The following is a 21,914-nucleotide window of genomic DNA, read 5'->3' as shown; positions in this document are numbered from 1 at the left end:
GTAATTGCACCAGCCTCCACCACTTCCTCTGGGAGCTCATTTCATCACATACCACCCTCTGCGTGAAAAGGGTGCTCCTTACGTGCCTTTTAAATCTTTCCCCTCTCACCTTAAACCTGTGCCCTCTAGTTTTGGACTTCACTACACTAGAGAAAAGACCTTGTCTGCTCAGCTGATCCCTGCCCCTCATGGTTTTATAAACTTCTATAAGGTCACCCCTCAGCCTTTAACACTCAAAGGAAAACAGTCCCAGCCTATTCAGCCTCTCCCTACAGTTCAAACCCTCCAACCCTGGCAACAGTCTTGTACATCTTTTCTGACACCTTCCAAGTTTAACAACACCTTTCCTAAAGCAGAGAGACCAGACTTGAACACAGTATTACAAAAGTGGCCTAACTTATGTATTAAACAGCCACAACATTACATCCCAATGCCTACACTCAATGCACTGACCAATAAGTACATGAGTACAAAATACTTCTTCTCTACCCTGTCAATGTTCAACTGCACTTTCAAGAATATTTCTTTGTTCGGCAACATTCCCCAGGACCTTACCATTAAGTGTATACATCCTCCTCCTCCTCCTCCCTCTACAGATTCCTGTAGAAGGGCTTATGCCCGAAACGTCGATTCTCCTGCTCCTTTGATGCTGGCTGACCTGCTGCGCTTTTACAGCAACACATTTTTCAGCTCTGATCTCCAGCATCTGCAGTCCTCACTTTCTCCTAGTGTATACATCCTGCCCTGATTTGCCTTTCCAAAATACAACACCACACATTTATCGAAATTAAACTCCACCTGCAACTCCCCAGCCCATCGGCCCATCTCATCAAGATCCTGTTGTACTCTGAGGTAACCTTCTTGGTTGTCCACTACACCTCCAATTCTGGTGTCATCTGCAAACTCACTAACTATACCTACGATGTTCACATCCAAACCATTTATATTTTTAAAAACTGTACCCAGCACCGACCCTTGTGACACACCGCTGGTCACAGGCCTCCTGTCCTAAAAGCAACCCTCCACCACCTTTATCTCCTACCTTCAAGCCAGTTGTTGTATCCACATGGATAGTTCTCCCTGTATTCCACATAATGTAACCTTGTTAACCTGTCTACCATGCAGAACCTTTTCAAACGCCTGACTGAAGTCCATATAAACCACTAGGAAAAAGTGAGGACTGCAGATGCTGGGGATCAGAGACGAGAATGTGGTGCTGGAAAAGCACAGCAGGTCAGGCAGCATCAGAGAAGTAGGAGAATTGACCTTTTGGGCAAAAGCCCTTCATCAGGAATCAGCCCTTCCTGATTTGAGACAAATTACTTGCATCATCATCAGAGTTCTGTACACACCAATGTGCTTCCACAGCAAAAACCATTCAGGTGTAAGATATGTAACAATTCATTCTCACAGTGAATATACCTCTGCAGATGGCAGTACATGCACACAGGAAAAACAATTTAAATGTGAAGTATGTGACAAATTAATCTCTGAATCACCAAGACATCTATTTAACAAAAGGATTCACACAGGCGTGAAACCATGTACATGTGAGGTGTGTGACAAATCATTTGCAATGTCATTGACCATCTACACATAAACTCGCATGTTCAAACTTAGCTGTTGAACTTCCTTGGCTGCTAGTTGCATTATGACTAAAGTTTCTTGAAGTCTCGGTTACTTTTCATCAGTAATCTCCCTTGGATTTCTTCACATCTCAAATCATTCATCAGTCTGTCTCTGATAGCATCGTTTAAGGTGTCCCTGAATTTGTAAAGTTCTGCCAACATTTTAATATTTGCCATAAAGTAGGAAATAGATTCACCGTGATACTGGTGGTTGACCTGAAGCTTTCAGCTATCACCAACGGTTTGATGAAAAATGCTTCTGTCGGATTCTTTTTTCACAAGTTTTCTTATGAACTCTGCTACTCCAACTGCACCAGATTCCTCAAGAGGTTAATATTTCATCCCCATGATCCTCAGGTTGTAGAGACAACTATGTCTGCTTTAATTTTGGTAGCTAGAACAAAATCATGGAACATTATGTATAGAGTTCCTGCTCTGTGTTTTCATCATACTGTCCTACAGCATCAAACCTTCCAGTCACCTTATGCATTATTTGAAATAGGAAGTCCCTGCAGAGCATGACATAGTACAAAGATTTTGGCACCACCTTGCCCCTCTTGTTTAAAACAAGGTATTCCTCAGTCTGCCTGATTCTTTTTTGAGTCTACATCTATGGGTCAAGACATTTCCCTCTGAGTCCTCCAGACTGAACCATATCGCGAGCTTCTTCTGCACTGTTCTCCTCTTCTCTGGAGGGGAAATTCTTATCCTCGTTGATTGTATCTGTTTCGGTGTGGCACTCGTGTCCTTTTATTTCTTTATTTCCTTTTATCAAAACGCATTCCAGATCTGCCTTGAGGACCATAGAACATAGAACATTACAGTGAAGGACAGGCCCTTTGGCCCTCGATGTTGCCCAAGCTGTGGAACCAATCTGAAGCCCACCTAACCTTCACTATTCATTTCTCGCCATATGCCTATCCAATGACCATTTAAATGCCCTTAAAGTTTGCAAGTCTATTACTGTTGCAGGCAGTGCGTTCCAAGACCCTACTACTCTCTGAGTAAAGAAACTACCTCTGACATCTGTCCTATATATAATCACCCCTTAATTTAAAGCTACACGTGAGCCATCACCATCCAAGGAAAAAAGGCTCTCACTGTCTAACCTATCTAGCCCTCTGATTATCTTATATCTCTCAATTAAGTCACCTCTCAACCTTCTTCGCTCTAATGAAAACAGCCTCAAGTCCCTTCGAGGACCTTTCCTCCATAGCAGGCAACATCCTAGTAAATCTCCTCTGAACCCTTTCCAAAGTTTCCACATCCTTTCTATAATGTGGTGACCAGAACTGTACACAATATTCCAAATGTGACCGCACCAGAGTTTTGTACAGTTGCAGCATTACCTCATGGTTCCAAAATTCAATCCCTCTCCCAATAAAAGCTAACACACCATATGCCTTCTTAACAACCCTTTCAACCTGAGCGGCAACTTTCAAGGATCTATGTACCTGGACACCGAGTTCTCTCTGCTCATCTACACTACCAAGAATCTTACCATTACCCCAATACTCTGTACTCCTGTTACTCCTTCCAAAGTGAATCACCTCACATTTTTACACATTACACTCCATTTGCCACCTCTCAGCCCAACTCTGTAGCTTATTTCTGTCTCTCTGTAAACGACAACATTCTTTGTCACGATCCACAACTCTACCGTCCTGAGTAACTAATGCAAATTTACTAACCCATCCCTCTATGCACTAATCCAGGTCATTTATAAAAATGATAAACAACAGTGGACCCAAAATAGATCCTTGCAGTACCCCACTAGTAGTTGAACTCCAGAATGAATATTTCCCATTAACTACTACCCTCTGTCTTCTTTCAGCTCGCCCATTTCTGATCCATACCGCTAAATCACCCTCAATCCCATTCCTCTGTATTTTGTGCAATAGCCTACCATGGGGAACCTTATTAAACACCTTACTGAAATCCATATACACCACTTCGACTGCTTTACCATCATCCGCCTTTTTGGTCACCTTCTCAAAGAGCTCAATAAGGTTTGTGATGCATGACCTACCCTTCACTAAACTGTGTAGACTATCCCTAATCAGCCTATTCCTCTCTAGATGATTATAAATCCTACCTCTTATCACCCTTTACAACACTTTACCCACAACCGAAGTAAGAATCACAAATCTATCATTTCCAGGGCTGTCTCTACTTCCCTTCTTGAACAGGGGAACAATAGTTGCTATCCTCCAGTCTTCTGGCACTAATCCTGTAGACAATGATGACATAAAGATCAAAGCCAAAGGCTCTGCAATCTCCTCCCTGGCTTCCTGGAGACCCCTAGGATAAATCCCATCCGGCCCAGAGGATTTATCTATTTTTACACTTTCCAGAATTGCTAACACCTCCTTCTTATGCACCTCAATCCCATCTAGTCCAGTAGCTTGTATCTCAGTATTGTTCGCGACCACATTGTCTTTTTTAAGTGGGAATACTGACAAAAAGTATTCATTTAGTACTTCACATACCTCCTCTTACTGCACGCATAACTTCCCATTCTGCTTGATTGGCCCTAATCTTACTCTAGTCATTCTTTTATTCCTGATGTACCTATAGAAAGCCTTAGAGTTTTCCTTGATCCTATCCACTAAAGACTTCTCATGTCCCCTCCTGGCTCTTCTTAGCTCTCTCTTTAGGTCTTTCCTAAATAACTTGTAATTCTCAAGTGAACTAACTGAGCCTTCACATCTCATCCTAACATAAGCCTTCTTCTTCCTCTTGACAAGATTCAACTTCCTGAGTGAGCCACGGCTCCCATGCTCAACAACTTCCTCCCTGCCTGACAGGTACATACTTACCAAGGACATGCAGTAGATGTTCCTTGAATAAGATCCGCATTTCAATTGTACCCATCCCCTGAAGTTTCCTTCGCCATCCTATGTATCCTAAATTTTGCCTAGTCGCATTGGAATTGCCTTTCCCCAGGTATAATGTTTGCCCTACAGATTATAGCTATTCCATTACTAAAGTAAATAAAACCAAATTATTGTCACTATCACCAAAGTGCTCACTTACCTCCAAATCTAACACCTGGCTGGGTGTGAAAGCTTGTGGCTCCAAATAAACCTGTTGGACTATAACCTTGTATTGTGTGAATTTTAACTTTATCCATCCAAAATGGGTGATGATGTCATCATGTGATTAGACTCTTAAAGTGGCAGTCCAATGTAATTACAAAATACATCACAGCAGCCAGGCCAGCCTCCTTGATTTCATGGGCAACGCTGACGTTTACTCCCCAAAATTCAAAAGTATTTTCATGTTATGCCAGCACTCTGGGAAATGCTGACATTTTGCCATATGATGACATAGTTCATGGAGCTGCTCATTGTACCGCAGGCAGAACACTGTCTGGGCAAACCTTGCTTTCCTCTGGCTTTGAACATGCTCCTTTTATCAATTCCAATCTCCTCTGTCTATAGTTCATTATTTTAAAACAATGAATCGTGGGTCAAATCCCAGTAGTTGAGAATTCCTACTTGTGAGAATAACTCCTGCTGGATAAATGCCTATTCACCTGGTCCAACCTCTATCTGTCCCACATTTATTGCGAAGAATGACATTGCTGATATTTTAACTTCAGCACAAATGTTGTAGAGGAAGCTACCATCAGGACTGGCCTGGATTATTTTCCTTTGTTCAGCGTGACATTTTGCCTCGACATGGTTGAGATTTTCTTCCAAATGTTTCATCTAGCAACTCAACTGATTGTGAAACTGTGTTTCTAGTTTGGATTTCCCACTTTCTTGACTTTTGCTGTTTTCATTTGTTCAGACATGATTGTCACTGGGATTTGCTATAAATAACCTTTACTGACCTACCCAAAGCAAATCTCATCAGAACCAGCTGAAACACAGAGGAACTAATATGAACTCAGATCTCTTTGTTAAACTCACCACTGACGATCAGCCCTCCAGAAGCCATTTTCACCGAAGCAGTGCTACTCCTGGAAGGCTCAGGGTTATGAAAGATTGTCTAAAGTTGGGAATATGGTATCAAATAACAGAATGTGAAAGGATTATAATTTTGAGAAGCATTGTGATGAGGTGAGCATTTCCAGATGCTCAGTCTATCCCAAGAGAAAGAGTTGACATCGATACAGGACAGATCAAAGATGGTGAGTGAGAGAGTTATCCAGAAAAAACTCATTCAATAATGGTCAGGAATATGAACTGACAGTTGGGAAAAATTAGAGAAAGCCTCTTCCTTTGACACGTTTGGGATATGTTTTTTTTATTTCAAAAATATACTTTATTCATAAAATAATTTGATGGTCTGTACAGTTGGTCATGCCATACATACGTAAACATTTACATACAGAGATCAGAATTTATCATTTGTCAATCATATGTCCATATATTTAGCTGAGGCATCAGCGGAGCCCAAATGACTGCGTGGGCCCCCTGTTCTTCTTAGGCAGGCAGACGTTGCACGGTGGTCTTTCCCCACCGCGCCTTGGCAGCAGCTGCCCCAAGCTTCAGCGCATCCCTCAACATGTAGTCCTGGACCTTGGAATGTGCCAGTCTGCAACACTCAGTCAGGGTCAACTCCTTCAGCTGGAAGATCAACAGGTTTTGAATTGCCCAGAGAGTGTCCTTTACCATGTTGATGATCCTCCAGGCACAGTTGATGTTCACCTCAGTGTGCGTCCCAGGGAACAGACCGTGGAGCATGGAGTCCCGCGTCACGGCGCTGCTCGGGACGAACTTCGACAAACACCACTGCATTCCTCTCCAGACTTCTTCTGCATTCCAGAAGGAGGTGTGTGACAGTCTTGCCCACCCCCACCCCTCCCCCCCCACCACTGCAGCCGCTTCGAGGGCAGCGTGCGGTGCGGCTGAGAGTCTGGGCGTTCATAAAGGTTCTCACAGGCAGAGCCCTTCTCACCACCAGCCAAGCCATGTCTTGGTACTTGATGGAAAGTTCTGGCGACGAGGCATTCTGCCAAATGGCTTTGACAGTCTGCTCAGGAAACTGCTCAGCGATCCGCCCTCTCCTTTTCCTGTAGGGTCTCTAGGACACTACGTGCTGACCACTTCCTGATGGACTTGTGGTCAAAGGTGTTTTTCTTCACAAACTTCTCCACGAAGGACAGGTGATACGGAACGGTCCAACTACTCGGAGCGTTCCGCGGCAGCGAGGCCAGGCCCATCCTTCGCAACACCGGGGACAGGTAGAACCTCAGTACGTAGTGACACTTGGTGTTTGCGTACCGCGGATCCACGCACAGCTTGATGCAGCCACACACAAAGGTGGCCATCAGGGTGAGGGTGGCATTGGGTGTATTTTTTCCCCCGTTGCCTAGATCTTTATACATTGAGTCCCTTCAGACCCAGTCCATCCTTGACCTCCGTATAAATTGGAAGATGGCCTGGGTGACTGCAGCGGCACAGGTTCTGGGGATAGTCCAGACCTGTGCCACGTATAACAGCAATGACAGTGCCTCACACCTGATGACCAGGTTTTTTCCCGTGATGGAGAGTGACCGTAGCTTCCATCTGCCCAGTTTCTGCCTCAATTTTGCTGATACGCTCCCCCCAAGACTTGGCACACGCACCAGCCCCCCCTGAACCAAATGCCCAGCACCTTCAGGTGGTCAGTCCTGACGGTGAAGGGGATCGAGGATTGGTCGGCCCAGTTTCCAAAGAGCATGGCCTTGCTCTTGCCTCGGTTTACCTTGGCCCCCGGGGCCCGCTCGAACTGGTCACATATGCACATGAGTCTGCGCACGGACAGCAGATCCGAGCAGAAAACGGCTACATCATCCATGTACAGGGAGGCCTTAATCTGCAGGCCCCCGCTGCCAGGAATAGTCACCCCTCTCAGGCTCGCATCCTTCCTGATGGACTTGGCAAATGGCTCTATGCAGCACACAAACAAGGCAGGAGAGAGAGGGCAGCCCTGCCTGACTCCAGATCTGACTGGGAAGCTATCTGATTCCCACCCATTGATTGAGGCTGCACTGACAATGTTGGTGTAGAGCAGTCTAATCCAATTGCAGATTCCCTCCCCAAAGCCCATTTTGGAGAGAACATCTTTCATATACCTGTGTGATATCCTGTCAAAGGCTTTCTCCTCTCCAGGCTGATCAGGCAGGTGTCTAACCCTCTGTCCTGCACATAGGTGATCATATCCCTGAGGAGTGCAAGACTCTCAGCGACCTTCCTGCCCGGTACAGCACTGGTTTGGTCAGGATGAATCACCGACCCAGAGTAGACCTGACCCCGTTGGCAATTACCTTTGACAGAATTTTGTAATCCACATCAACAGTGTGGTGATTTTACTGTATCATCTGTAAAGAGCTGTGGAGGCATAAACGAAGCAAGGGTCTGGGTAAGGTCTTCTGCTCTCCCCTCACTGTGGAGCTCATGTCCCTGAGATACTGGGGTCAAATCCTCAGACTACATGGCGAGGAGAGGAATGGGCAATGATAGCAGCAGAGCAGAGCATAGATCACTGTATTAATACCAATCACTGCTTTTAGTATGAAGGATCTCAGCTGATGGTGCAAATCCACCTGTTCCCATTCCACACTGGATCCTACAGCTAATGTGGAGCAGCTACCTCTTTGCTGGGAACATATTGAACCCAAAGCTGCACCTCAAAAACAAATATTTGCAATCACAGAACTTACAAACCTTCACAAAAATACTTATTCAGTTTCAAGAGTCAGTGAAACTCCTCAAATGGTGGATCCTTTTCCTAACCATCTCCTGCTCCCTGAGCTCTGTTTCTTCCTGCGTTTCATGGGGTGAGCTCTCAGCCGATCACAATAGCTGCATCAAGTGGAATCAAGTAGCAGTTGAAATGAAGCCACATGAGGCATCACAGTTTCATGAAGGATTGGTGTGGAAATAGAAAAGCCTCCCGCATGTCATATGCGTCGAGTTAATCACCAGTAAATGGTGGCTGTTGGACTGGTGTGGGCATCATAGGAGCATGGTTCATGACCTGAGTATAACTGCATATAAACAATGAGATTTACAAAGTGGGTAACTGATAAAACTGTTGCTGTGAGGATTGGGATGGATTTTAAATAAGCAATGACATGGTCATAGAGTCATGCTGCACCGAAACAGACTTTTTGGTCCAACCAGCCCATGCTGAACATAATCCCAAACTAAACTAGTCCCACTTGCCTGCCCCTGCCCCATATCCCTCCAAACCTTTCCTATTCATGTACTTATCCAAATGTCTTTTAAACGTTGTAATTGTACCCACATCCACCACTTCCTCGGGAACCACCTTCTGTGGAAACAATTTGCTCCTTTTCCTTTTTAAAGTCTTTCTCCTCTCACCTTAAAAATGTGTCCCCGAGTCTTGAAAGCTCTCATACTAGGGAAAAGACAATTACAATTAACTTGATCTACATCCCTCATTATTTTATAAACTTCTATATGGTCGTCTGCCATATTCCTGTGCTCCAGTGAAATAAGCCCAACTTATCCAGCCTTTCTTTAGAATTCTAACTTTCCATAATCTGCAACATCCTGGTAAATCTCTTCTGAACTCTCTCCAGCTTAATAATATCCTTCCTATAACTCAGCAGCCAGAACTAGACACAGTATTCCAGAAGAGGCCTCACTAATGTTCTGTACAATCTTGACATGACTTCCCAACTCCTGTACTCAAAATACTGAACAAAGAAGTTCCTGGTTATTGTGTCAAACAAACTAGATTAGACTGAGGCATCAGACCAAAAGACAACTAAGCATTACAACAATAAAGTGTACTAGGCACACAAAAATGATGGCTCTCCCCTTCAATTCCAGAAGAAGGCAGCAGGACCAGTTTACAGAGAAATTAATAAAAGACAGCAAACAGATTTTATCAACAGGAGCAGAGAGCACAAAAACAAGGAAGTTATGTTAAATCTGTAGAAAAATCAGGCTTGGTCTTGATTGAAGTGATGTATTGGTTCCAATTATGAACAGCACTGCTTGGGAAGGATATGACGTTATTGGGAGGATGCAGAAAATATTCACAAGAATAATTCCAGGGATGAGGAATTTCAGCTCCAGAGAGAGTAGAGAAGTTGGGACTGTTGTCCTTGGAGGGGTTTGGACAGAGCAGGGAGGGAGAAACTGGTTCGACTGATGGATGATGGAGAACTGGAGGGCTTAGATGTCAGGGAATTAGTGAATCGATGGTGACCTGAGGAGAAACCTCTCCATACAGCAAGTAGTCAGGAACTAGAAGAACTCTGGCACAGTCAGACTCCATTGCAACATTGAGGAAAGAATTATATGTTGTGGTTCTGTTTGCTGAGATGGGAATTTGTCTTGCAAACGTTTCATCCCCTGTCTCGGTGACATCCTCAGTGCTTGGGAGCCTCCTGTGAAGCGCTTCTGTGCTGTTTCCTCCGGCATTTATAGTGGCCTGTCTCTGCCGCTTCCGGTTGTCAGTTCTAGCTGTCCGCTGTAGTGGCCGGTATATTGGGTCCAGGTCGATGTGTTTGTTGATAGAGTCTGTGGATGAGTGCCATGCCTCTAGGAATTCCCTGGCTGTTCTCTGTTTGGCTTGTCCTATAATGGTAGTGTTGTCCCAGTCGAATTCATGTTGCTTGTCATCTGTGTGTGTGGCTACTAAGGATAGCTGGTCGTGTCGTTTCGTGGCGAGTTGATGTTCATGGATACGGATCGTTAGCTGTCTTCCTATTTGTCCTATGTAGTGTTTTGTGCAGTCCTTGCATGGGAATTTGTACACTACATTGGTTTTGCTCATGTTGGGTATCAGGTCCTTCGTTCTGGTGAGTTGTTGTCTGAGAGTGGCTGTTGGTTTGGGCTCTGTTATGAGTAACTCATAAATGCCGAAGGAAACAGCACAGAAGCGCTTCACAGGAGGCTCCAAAGCACTGAGGATGTCACCTAGACAAGGGACGATACATTTGCAAGACAAATTCCCAGCTCGGCGAACAGAACCACAACAACGAGCACCCGAGCTACAAATCTCCCCAACTTTGAAAGAATTATTGAAAATATAAAGGGTGAAGCAGGGGAGATGCACACGATGAACTGCAGTTTGCGAACGCCAGCACGCAGACGACAGACTGCATGGTCTCATTATGTCCTAATCAAATTCAATGAGAACCAATAAGAGAGACAGAATATGTAACAGGACAATAGACAAATTGGGATGAGTGATGATGATCATGACAAGGAGCTGGAGGGAGACCAGAATGAGGAGGGTCATTCAAGGAAGGCTCATGGGTGAAAGAGAAAGCGGGAAGAGGCTGCAATACTGGCTCCTGTCGCCATTTACAGGGGCGCACCTCCCATTCCAGTAACGCTAACGTCATAGCTGCTTGGGTTCGCGCGCTCAGATTTGAACACTGTCCGTCAACCACCGCTGCGCAGGTCAGAACCACAACTCCCGTTAGGCACCGCGGCCACGTAATCCACGAATTCCACATTGCTGCCCGTCAGTGCGCAGTTGCGAGTTTCATATGCCGTTTGGGTTTTGTAGTTCGGAGTGGTGAGAACCTGGCTTCACCTGCGCGGGACTCGGAACCACTGGAAATCGGGAAGATACTTCAAGAAACTCCTGTTGCTCCAGAAATATTCGGATTGGCTGTGAGAGACGTCAATCAGAGAGCCCACCCACTCTGCCCATTGTCTCCTCTTCCTCTTCCAGAGCTGGTTCACTTCCTATAGGGACTGAAAACCAAGTGAGGAGATGGTGAGTGAAGGAGCAGCTTTTATACAAATTGTATCCCATAATATCCACACCAATCTTCAGGCAGTCTGACTATCCTGTGGGTAATCAGGGGTGGAAATGTCCCTTATGCTGTGTGAGAAGATCCAGCTGAGAGAGCTGTTTACTCGGTGCTTTGTGCTGAACTGTTTGACTGGAGCTGTGTTGGATATTGAGTGTGTTTATTGGAAGCATTTATCTCTGATTTCCAGGCTGAGTTTTGTTGATGACTCATTCCTGAAGATGAGAAAGTGAGGTGTCATTATCTGGGACGTGCAGAGGCTCTGAGAATTCTTACTGATTTTTTGTTGTTGAGTTGGGAGCTGGTTATTATCGTGTGGACTGCACTCAGTGTGTGATGGAATCTGGATGTTTCCTATCTTTTCAAATCCCTCCATGATCGCCCCACATCTCTGTAACCACCTCCCACAAGAAGAAAGATTTGCATTTACAGACATCCTTTTACCAACCCCACATAATTCAAAGTATTCTATAAGTAATGAAGTACATCTTGTTGTCATAAAGAAAATATGGCAGCCAAAGCGTGCAGAGCAAGATCCCACCAACAGCGATTTGATTGTGATCAGATCATTTTTGATGCTGTCAATTGAGCAATAATAATTATGTCAACTTTAAAAAATGATAAAACAGGTTTGTATTCCCAGTGACTGACATGAAGGAATCATATGAAAAAACTTCAAAACTCAATCAAACAAATCCACTGAAAGGAATTTGGCTAAATTATACCAACCAATGTATTGAAATGACTGAAGAAATATCCCCTTCAAATTTAACATGACCAAACACTCCACACCACTCTCATACTTTCTGTCTTGCTCACTACAGAATCACAGTTTTTGCAGACTCATCCAACATCACCCTCAAATTCTGCCATTGTTTCTCCTTGTTGCACTGAATTGTTGTTTCAAAAATTGTCAAAAGCCGTAATTCTGAATTTCCTAAGAAATTCTGAACCGACTGCCAACAGTGAGGTCACCTCGAGCAATTTCTTTCTTGGCCTGCCCAAGACACATTTTCCAGAGACTTTTGATTGTCACAGGATATGTTTCTTCATCCAGAGACCATGTTCTATCTCGCAGGTCACAGAAAGGCCTCTTCTTTCCAGTGACTACATTGGCTGCAGTCCTTTTGCTCTCCCGTAGACCTGACAGTCTGTCTCTCTCTGTCCGTAATTTCAGAACAGAAAGACTATCCAGTTAACCCTAACTGCTCTTGTCTTTGTTTTCAGATGTGATAACTTTGTATTTTGCTCAAAGTCCCAACATGTCTTGATGGTAACCAGACTCCTTAACCTTTCCCAGGCAGAGTTTTGCAATTTCTTTGCACCCCTGTTTTGGGGGTATCCTGTTTTTCCTAACATTCTAAAGAAAATTTAAAACATAATAGTCTTGTCAGCTTTGTATCAGTAATGCACTCCTGATATGTGCCGCCTTGATAGTGGGGAGAACAGTGGTTTGTAGGAGAGTTCTCTCAGCTCCTCAGGAGGAGGCTGGGTTTGATCATCCACTCAATGTTTTTTTCCTGAAGACTTTAAAATTGTACCTCACTCACATATACTGGGCCCAACATGCCTGTAAATGAAGGTATTATTGGAGCTGGTTTCCAGCATCTGCAGTCCTTGTTTTTAACCCCGTATTATTGGAGCTGCCTTCTCCTGTTCCTGGACTGGTTGTCTACAGTTTTCAACAAGGTGAGGTTGGGTGAAAGAGCTTTGATCTCTGATTTTAAGGGGTGTTTAGCTCTGTTTATTATCTGCTATTGTTGGTGTTTAGCCTGCATACATTCTTCTGTCCTGCATCCATTTGGCTCAAAGGGGACTGTGAAAGCTTGTTATTTAAAATAGGTCTGTTGGTCTATAATCTGGTGTTGTGTGACTTCTGATTTTGTCCACCCCAGTCCAACACCTCCACATCTTAAATATTCAAGGACTTCCACCACCTTTTGCAAAAGAGACACATGACTGTGACAAAGATAATTCTCCCACATATTTTCAAACAATGTCCTCCAATTCTGGATCCTCCGACAAGAGAAAACATCCTCTACACATCCACCCTTTCAAGAGTCATCAAGCCTCAATCAAATCACAATTTCTTCTAAAGTCTAGAAGAAATAATGTCAGTTTGTCCAATATCTTCTCCTAAAAAACATTCGAGGAGAAAGTGAGGACTGCAGATGCTAGAGATCAGAGCTGAAAATGTGTTGCTGGAAAAGCGCAGCAGGTCAGGCAGCATCCAAGGAACAGGAGAATCGACATTTTTGGCATCAGCCCTTCCTGTTCCTTGGATGCTGCCTGACCTGCTGCGCTTTTCCAGCAACACATTTTCAGCTCCTGAAAAAACATGTCCATTTCATTATTAGTCTGGTAATACTTGGTTCTGAACTGCTTCCAAAGCGGTTACATCCTTGCTTAAAGAATGTGATAAGTTGTAGAGTCATAGAGATGTACAGCATAGAAACAGACCTTTCGGTCCAACATGTCCATGCAGACCAGATATCCCAAAACAATCTAGTCCCACCTGCCAGCACCTGACCCATATCCCTCCAAACCCTTTCTATTCATATACCCATCCAAATAACTCTTAAATGTTGCAATTGTACCAGCCTCCACCACTTTCTCTGGCAGCTCATTCCATACACGCACCACCCTCTGTGTGAAAAAGTTGCCCCGTAGGTCTCTTTATATCTTTCCTCTCTCACCCTAAACCTATGCCCTCTAGTTCTGGACTCCCTGACCCTAGGGAAAAGCCTTTGCCTATTTACCCTATCCATGCCCCTCATAATTTTGTAAACCTCTATAAGGTCACCCCTTAGCCTTTGACACTTCAGGGAAAACAGCCCCAGCCTGTTCAGCCTTTCTCTATAGCTCAAATCCTTCAACCCTGGCAAAATCTTTGTAAATTTTTTCTGAACCCTTTCAAGTTTCACAACATCCTTCCGATAGGAAGGAGACCAAAACTGCATGTAATACTTCAACAGTGGCCTAACCAATGTCCTGTACAGCTGCAACATGACCTCCCAACGTCTGTACTCAATACTCTGACCAGTAAAGGAAAGTATGCCAAACGCCTTCCTCACTATCCTATCTAACTGCGACTCCACTTTCAAGGAGCGAAAAACCTGCACTCCAAGTTCTCTTTGTTTAGCAACACTCTCTATGACCTTACCATTAAGTGTATAAGTCCTGCTAAGATTTGCTTTCCCAAAATGCAGCATCTCGCATTTATCTGAATTAAACTCCATCTGCCACTTCTCAGCCCATTGGCCCATCTGGTCAAGATCCTGTTGTAATTTGAGGTATCCCTCTTTGCTGTCCACTACACCTCCAATTTTGATGTCATCTGCAAACTTGCTAACTGTACCTCTTATGTAGAGGACAGTAAATGTGATTTTACCAATGTGCTGGTTATGTATAACTGAAGCATACCCTCCCTACTTTTGCATTCACTTCCCACCATGGTGAATGAATGGTCTATTACAAATTACTCGATGTGCCTGCAGAGGAGCCTTTTACATTTCATGCATGAAGCAACCCAGATTCCTCTATCTCAGAGCTCTGCAATCTGTCAACATTTTGATGATAATATGCTTATCTTTTTGCTTCATCCTGCCAAAATACACCTTTGTTAGTTGTGGTGAGTGTGATAGTTTTCCTTGTTGACCTGAAGCCATGAGACTACTTGGACTCAATATTGAGGACTTCCCAACTGCTTGTTAAATGGGACATATTCAGGGATGGTGATGGAGGAATGTGGATATTTCCTGATTGATCTGAGTATCTCTGCTACTTGACGAGTCTGTGGGCAGCTCTCCTTCATTTAAGGACTTGTCTTCAGATCTTGGAAGGAGAAAGGTAACAGATTTCTTGGGGCTGAGATCAGCTTCGTCTTCATATCCTGACAGATTATCCAAACTTCTCTCTGATTTTCCTCTTATTATTGGGCTTTGTAGTGATTGTTTAACATTGTTTGTTCAGTTACTTCAGAGAGCAGTGCTGGGTTAACCAGGATCTGTTGAATCGGAGTCGTATGAAGATGAGGCCAGGTGGTTTGTTGCAGGTTTCCTTTGCTGAAGGATAATAATTGGGTTTTTAGGACAAGCTGGAAGTTCTCATGTTTTTGCTCTGAATGTATTCAGCAAATTCCAAAATTTCTTCAATTCACCTTCATATGGAATGGTTGAGGCAGACAGCAGAGATGCCTTTAAGGGGAAAGTAGAGATAAGCACATGAAGGGAAAAGGATCAGAAGGATATGCTGGAAGGGTGAGCTGAAGAGGGGTGCAGGGTGGCTCGTGTGAAGCAGTACATGGCATTGACCAAACTGAACTGCGATTGTCACTCAGGGAATTGGGCCCCTTCAGCAGAGGAGAGGGAATTGGAAAAAATTATGTTTCCTTTTACTGTTTTACAGAAGGATTGCACCGTACTACGCTGGAGAGTATACAGAAGATAGACACCACAGTAGATCCTAACCCTCACCCAGAGAAACAACTGCACAACTGTGAGAAGACATTCTATCCCTTGACAGCACTGCTGAACACAGAGAAGTTTAGGCAGTGAAACCTAGGCAGTGAAACCATCACCTGGAAATTGGTTAGGGAAGGGGAGCTTTGACAGATCATCAGTCTGGAAGTGGTCAATGGTCTATTACAATCAGCCTTTCTGAAGGTTCAGCAGTGGGTGATCAGTCAGGGTGAGGCTGAGAAGAAATATGAATGGACTCTGTGTGGTGAAAGCTTCAATCATTCGTCGAGCCTGAGGCTCCACGGGTTCATTAAATGTCATGACAACCAAGTTGCACTGTTAACGCAAAGACACATCCATGGAAGAGAAACCATTCAAGTGTGCAGTTTGTGCTAAATCTTTTGTGACTTCTACAAGGCTCCTAGCACACCAGATGATTCACACAGGGGAGAAACCCTTCAGGTGTGAGGTTTGTGAGAAAGCTTTCACCTCTTCTTCCCAACTGCTGAGGCACCAAAGAATGCACACAGGGCAGAAACCATTCACATGCAAGATGTGTGATAAAGCATTCTCGATCTTATCAAACCTACGGGTACACCAACGGATTCACACAGGAGAGAAACCATTCACATGTATGGTGTGTGACAAATCATTCTTAGACTTATCAAACCTCCGCAAACACCAACGCATTCATACAGGAGAGAAGCCATTCACATGTGAGGTGTGTGACAGATCATTTTCATCATCATCACACCTCCATGGACACCAACGCATTCACACAGGGGAGAAACTGTTCACGTGTGAGGTGTGTCAGAAGTCATTCTCAGACTCATCAAGTCTTTGCAGACACCAACGCACTCACACTGGGGAGAAACCATTCGTGTGCAAGGTGTGTAACAAGTCATTCTCAGACTCATCAAACCTCCGCGGACATCAACGCATTCACACAGGCGAGAAACCATTCACCTGTGAAGTGTGTGACAAATTGTTCTCCACACTATCACAGCTCCTTGTCCATCAACGTGTCCACACTGGGGAGAAACCATTCAAGTGCAAGGTGTGTGACAGGACTTTCTCAAGGTCATCGAACCTCCTAGTCCATCAGAGGCTGCACACAGGGAAAAAGCCATTCAAGTGCGAAGTGTGTGATAAATTATTCTCAACGTCTTCACTCCTCCTTGTGCACCACCGCATTCACACAGGGGAGAAACCATTCTCATGCAAAGTGTGTGACAAATCGTTCTCAGAATCATCAAACCTCCGTGTACACCAACGCATTCACACGGGGGAGAAGCCATATAGGTGCGATGTGTGTGGCAAATCATTCTCGACGTCGTCGACCCTTCGCCTCCACCAACGCATTCACACAGGGGAAAAACCATTCACATGTGAAGTATGTGACAAATCATTCTCAAGGTCATCAAATCTCCTGCTTCATTGGAGAATTCACACAAGAGAGTAACCATTCAAGTGTTTGCAACAAAGCTTTTTTAACATCTTCAAACCTCCTGGGACATGCAGGAGATACATAAAGTGCTCTTCAGTTACATTGGTTGTGGCAAGGTTCTCAGATAATTGAACAATCCTTTACTCAAACGGGGAGAAAATCTGTCAATCTGAGTTGACTAATAAAGGTTTCATACGGTTGTTGGACCTCATGGTACATCAACAAAACTTGCCAAGTTCTTGACAATCTGTAATTGGAACGTTAACAATATTCCTATCAATCTGGGGTTTTTTCAATTGACCCACAGCCACAACTGATTTTTGGTGTCAGAATTCCAGAATCCGGTCACTTTTTTTGTGAAGAACTATTTGCCAACATCACCTCTGAACAACCTTGTTCTAATTTTAATGCTGTGCCCCTTCTTCCAAGTTTAAATTAAAGTTCTGAGAGGGATCTTGAATCATTCTGAAATGCTTTGTGTTTTGATACAAGTTGAATATTGTTCTGTTTGCCTGCTGGTCTTGCATTAACAACTTCACAGCTTCCGAAGTTACCATTGTCAAGGAGGGTCTGCCTACTGAGTCAGTATGGTGGAAATTAGCAACAGTAAGGGAGCAGCCACCACATTAGGGGTTTACTACAGGCCCCCCAATAGCAGTAGGGAGATTGAAGAAAGCATAGGTTGGCAGATTTTGGAAAAGTGTGAATGTAGTAGGGTTGTTGTAATGGGTGACTTTAACTTTCCCAATATTGATTGGAACCTCCTTCGAGCAGATGGTTTGGAAGTAGATGTTTTTGTAAGGTGTGTTCAGGAGGGTTTCCTAACTCAGTACGTTGACAGGCCGATGAGGGGAGAGGCCATTTTGGATTTGGTGCTCGGCAATGAGCCGGGGCAGGTGTCAGATCTTGCGGTGGGAGAGCATTTTGGTGTTAGTGACCACAACTGCCTCACATTCTACATAGCTATGGAGAAGGAGAGAAGCGGGCACAGTGGGAGGATATTTAATTGGGGAAAAGGAAACTATGATGCTATCAGACGTGAGTTGGGAAGCATGGGCTGGGAGTAATTGTTCCATAGAAAGGGCACTATAAACATGTGGAGACGGTTTAAGGAACAGTTGTTGAGAATGATGCATAAATGTGTTCCTCTGAGACAGGCAAGAAGGGGTAAGATAAAGGAACCTTGGATGACGAGAGCGGAGGAGCTTCTCGTCAAAAGAAAGAAGGCAGCTTACATCAGGTGGAGGAAGCAAGGGTCTTCGTCAGCTCGAGACGATTACAGGCAGGCGAGGAAGGAGCTCAAAAATGGTCTGAGGAGAGCCAGGAGGGGGCACGAAAAAGACTTGGCAGGAAGGATTAGGGAGAATCCAAAGGCATTTTACACGTATGTGAGGAATAAGAGAATGATCAAAGAAAGAGTAGGGCCGATCTGGGATAGCATAGGGAACTTGTATATAGAGTCTGAGAAGGTAGGGGAAGACCTAAATGAGTTTTTTGCTTCTGACTTTACAAAGGAAAAGGACCTTGTAGTGAATGAAACCATTGAGGAGCAGGTAAGCATGCTGGAATGGATAGAGATTGAGGAAGCTGATGTGCTGAAAATTTTGACAAAGATTAAGATTGACATGACGCCAATCTTTGTGAGGGGCAGGTCATGCCTCACAAATCTTATTGAGTTCTTTGAGGATGTTACTAGACAAGTTGATGAGGGTCGAGCAGTGGATACGGTGTATATGGACTTCAGCAAGGCATTTGATAAGGTTCGCCATGGTAGACTCATTCAGAAGGTCAGGAGGAATGGGATACAGGGAAATTTAGCTGTCTGGGTACAGAATTGGCTGGTCGACAGAAGACAGCGAGTGGTAGTGGAAGGAAAGTATTCTGCCTGGAAGTCGGTGGTGAGTGGTGTTTTACAGGGCTCTGTTCTTGGGCCTCTACTCTTTGTAATTTTTATTCATGACTTGTATGAGGAAATTGAAGGATGGGTGAGCAATTTGCAGACGACACAAAGGTTGGAGGTGTCGTTGATAGTATAGAGGACTGTTAGGTGTTAAAAGGCTGGCAGATTGGATGGAATGTTGAATCTCCACATTGATGTCAGCTGTGGATGAGAGTACCTTCTCAGGTAGGAGAATTGTTCCACGTTTTGGAAGATTTATCCATTGATCTTAATGAAAGAAAAGACTGGAACTTGACTTGTAACAGGTTGCTTAAGGATTTGAGAGTTTTTTGAGAGTAAAGCTAAGACCAATTCTTCTGTATACCTCTGCACAGTTGTTAAGCGAGGCTTGATGATTCTCTTCTGAAAACTTAGAGATGGCATTGTCATCCATATACAGAGATTTCAAAAGCGAGGTTTGAGTCATCTCTGAGTACAGTATATCCAAAAATGTAGGTTTTTAAGAATGGTCACTGTTGGAAACAGGGCGTATGATTTGTGCAGAGCAAGCTCCCATTCCAGCAATGTAATGATGACCAGACAGTCTGTTTTATGCTGGTACTTATTGGGCAACTGTAAAAGGACCCTGTAACTTTTAAAAACACTAAATACACAGTTGAACACCCTGCGCCGCATTTGTTTTTTAATCTGCAGATTCTGAGTTTTTACAGGAATCAGTACAATAACAATGAGTCTGGGAAGTGTGTCCCACACTCAGCATTGCAGTGAAGCAGCCTGGAAGGGTGTTCTACAGTCAGCACTGCAGTGAAGCAGCCTGGAAGGGTGTTCTACAGTCAGCACTGCAGTGAAGCAGCCTGGAAGGGTGTTCTACAGTCAGCACTGCAGTGAAGCAGCCTGGAAGGGTGTTGCACAGTCAGCATCGCAGTGAAGCAGCCTGGAAGGGTGTTGCACAGTCAGCATCGCAGTGAAGCAGCCTGGAAGGGTGTTGCACAGTCAGCATCGCAGTGAAGCAGCCTGGAAGGGTGTTGCACAGTCAGCAATGCAGTGAAGCAGCCTGGAAGGGTGTTGCTCAGTCAGCATCGCAGTGAAGCAGCCTGGAAGGGTGTTGCACAGTCAGCATCGCAGTGAAGCAGCCTGGAAGGGTGTTGCACAGTCAGCATCGCAGTGAAGCAGCCTGGAAGGGTGTTGCACAGTCAGCATCGCAGTGAAGCAGCCTGGAAGGGTGTTGCACAGTCAGCATCGCAGTGAAGCAGCCTGGAAGGGTGTTGCACAGTCAGCATCGCAGTGAAGCAGCCTGGAAGGGTGTTGCACAGTCAGCATCACAGTGAAGCAGCCTGGAAGGGTGTTGCACAGTCAGCAATGCAGTGAAGCAGCCTGGAAGGGTGTTGCTCAGTCAGCATCGCAGTGAAGCAGCCTGGAAGGGTGTTGCGCAGTCAGCACTGCAGTGAAGCAGCCTGGGAAAGGTGTCCCACAGTCAACATCGCAGTGAAACAGTTGCAGAGCGATTGAGACTGTCATACAAATGTTCCTTTACAAAGTAAGTCTGAAAAAGTTACAGTGATTTTTGTCAAGGTTCATCCCAAGCAGCTCCGTGATGAAGGAGTCGACTGTACTGTGTTCCCTGGGCCACACATCAAGACAAATAGTGAATGCGTCTGGAGGACCATCAACTTAGTGAAAGATGCTCTCTGGTCTGCCCAAAACGTGTTGGTCTTCTCAAATAAGGAATTGACCGCAATCCAGTGTTGCAGACTGGCACGTTCCAAGGTCCAGCACTACAAGCTGAGGGACACATTGAAGCTTGAGGCAGCTGCTGCCAAGGTGCAGTGGCGAAAGACCATTATCTGAAGTATTTCTGCTGAAGAGGGGGGCCCTTTCAGTTATCAGGACCTCCTAGTGCCTCAATGCATGTAAATATAATCTTGTTTGTGTAAGAAATGTCCTTGGTTTGTTTGAATAGAGTAAACTCCAGTGTTTGTTTCCTTGATATTCTACTGTACAGAACGGAACTGCATTTGAGACTGTATATGTACACAAAGATATTTTTGTAATAAAGCAGTCTGGGAAGAGTCTCTTGTCTGATGGTAAGAAGCACACATCCTGTGAGATCCTAGTGTTGCAGACTGGCACATTCCAATCACAAATAAAAACAGAATTTACTGGAAAAGCTCAGCATGTCTGGCAGCATCTGTGAAGGGAAATCGGAGTTAACATTTTGGGTCTGGTGACCATTCCTCAGAGCAGTTTTTTTTTGCCAGGTGTAAACCTAAGAGCACAGAGTACAGTGAGTACAGGGGAAGATTGGGTGAGGTGATCCATGTCACAACAATAATTCTCAATGAACAGATAAGTGAAGGTAAAAGAGAGGGGTCCAGGTTGAGGGGGAAATGTTGGAGCTCAATGAAAGGGTTTGTAGGATAGGGACAGGACTCTTGTCCAAAGAAATGGGCATGGAGGCAAAGATGACTGAAGAAGAGTTTGATGTCATGGCGTGCCTGAGATTCATTAATGCAGAGGGATAAAGCTGAGAATTTTGCTGAGTACAGAATGTTCAGTGGAAAGTTAGGAGGGATGGTGAATAGTCGACAGGAAATGGGATTGACTGCTTAAAGTCACCTCCATTTCCCAAGTCACTTTACCAAGTCTCAGAAAACTCACTTTGTTCCAGAAATATTTGGATTGGTAGGGTGAGAGGGAAAAGATATAAAAGAGACCTAAGGGGCAACTTGTTCACGCACAAAGT

At 44.5% G+C, this 21,914-nt stretch overlaps 1 protein-coding gene across 2 annotated transcripts in view; it reads left to right on the top strand.

Annotated features, from left to right (window-relative positions):
- Positions 1-21,240, top strand: part of LOC140455497 (uncharacterized) — a 49,516-nt gene extending 28,276 nt beyond the window's left edge. The window contains exons 1-2 of one of the 2 annotated variants that reach the window (XM_072550437.1): positions 11,073-11,327; positions 15,772-21,240. In XM_072550437.1, coding sequence (XP_072406538.1) covers positions 16,183-17,286 — 1,104 coding nt within the window. In that variant the 5' untranslated portion in view covers positions 11,073-11,327; positions 15,772-16,182 and the 3' untranslated portion in view covers positions 17,287-21,240. Of the gene's footprint in view, positions 1-11,072; positions 11,328-15,771 lie in introns of those variants that run through there. The other variant, XM_072550438.1, reaches the window with a different exon arrangement.
- The last annotated feature ends 674 nt before the right edge of the window (positions 21,241-21,914 follow it).

This window comes from Chiloscyllium punctatum, chromosome 30 (assembly GCF_047496795.1).
Source record: "Chiloscyllium punctatum isolate Juve2018m chromosome 30, sChiPun1.3, whole genome shotgun sequence".
In the NCBI taxonomy this organism is placed as follows: domain Eukaryota; kingdom Metazoa; phylum Chordata; class Chondrichthyes; order Orectolobiformes; family Hemiscylliidae; genus Chiloscyllium; species Chiloscyllium punctatum.
Note: the sequence above shows the minus strand (reverse complement) of the source record. Positions and strands in the feature narration are given on the sequence as shown.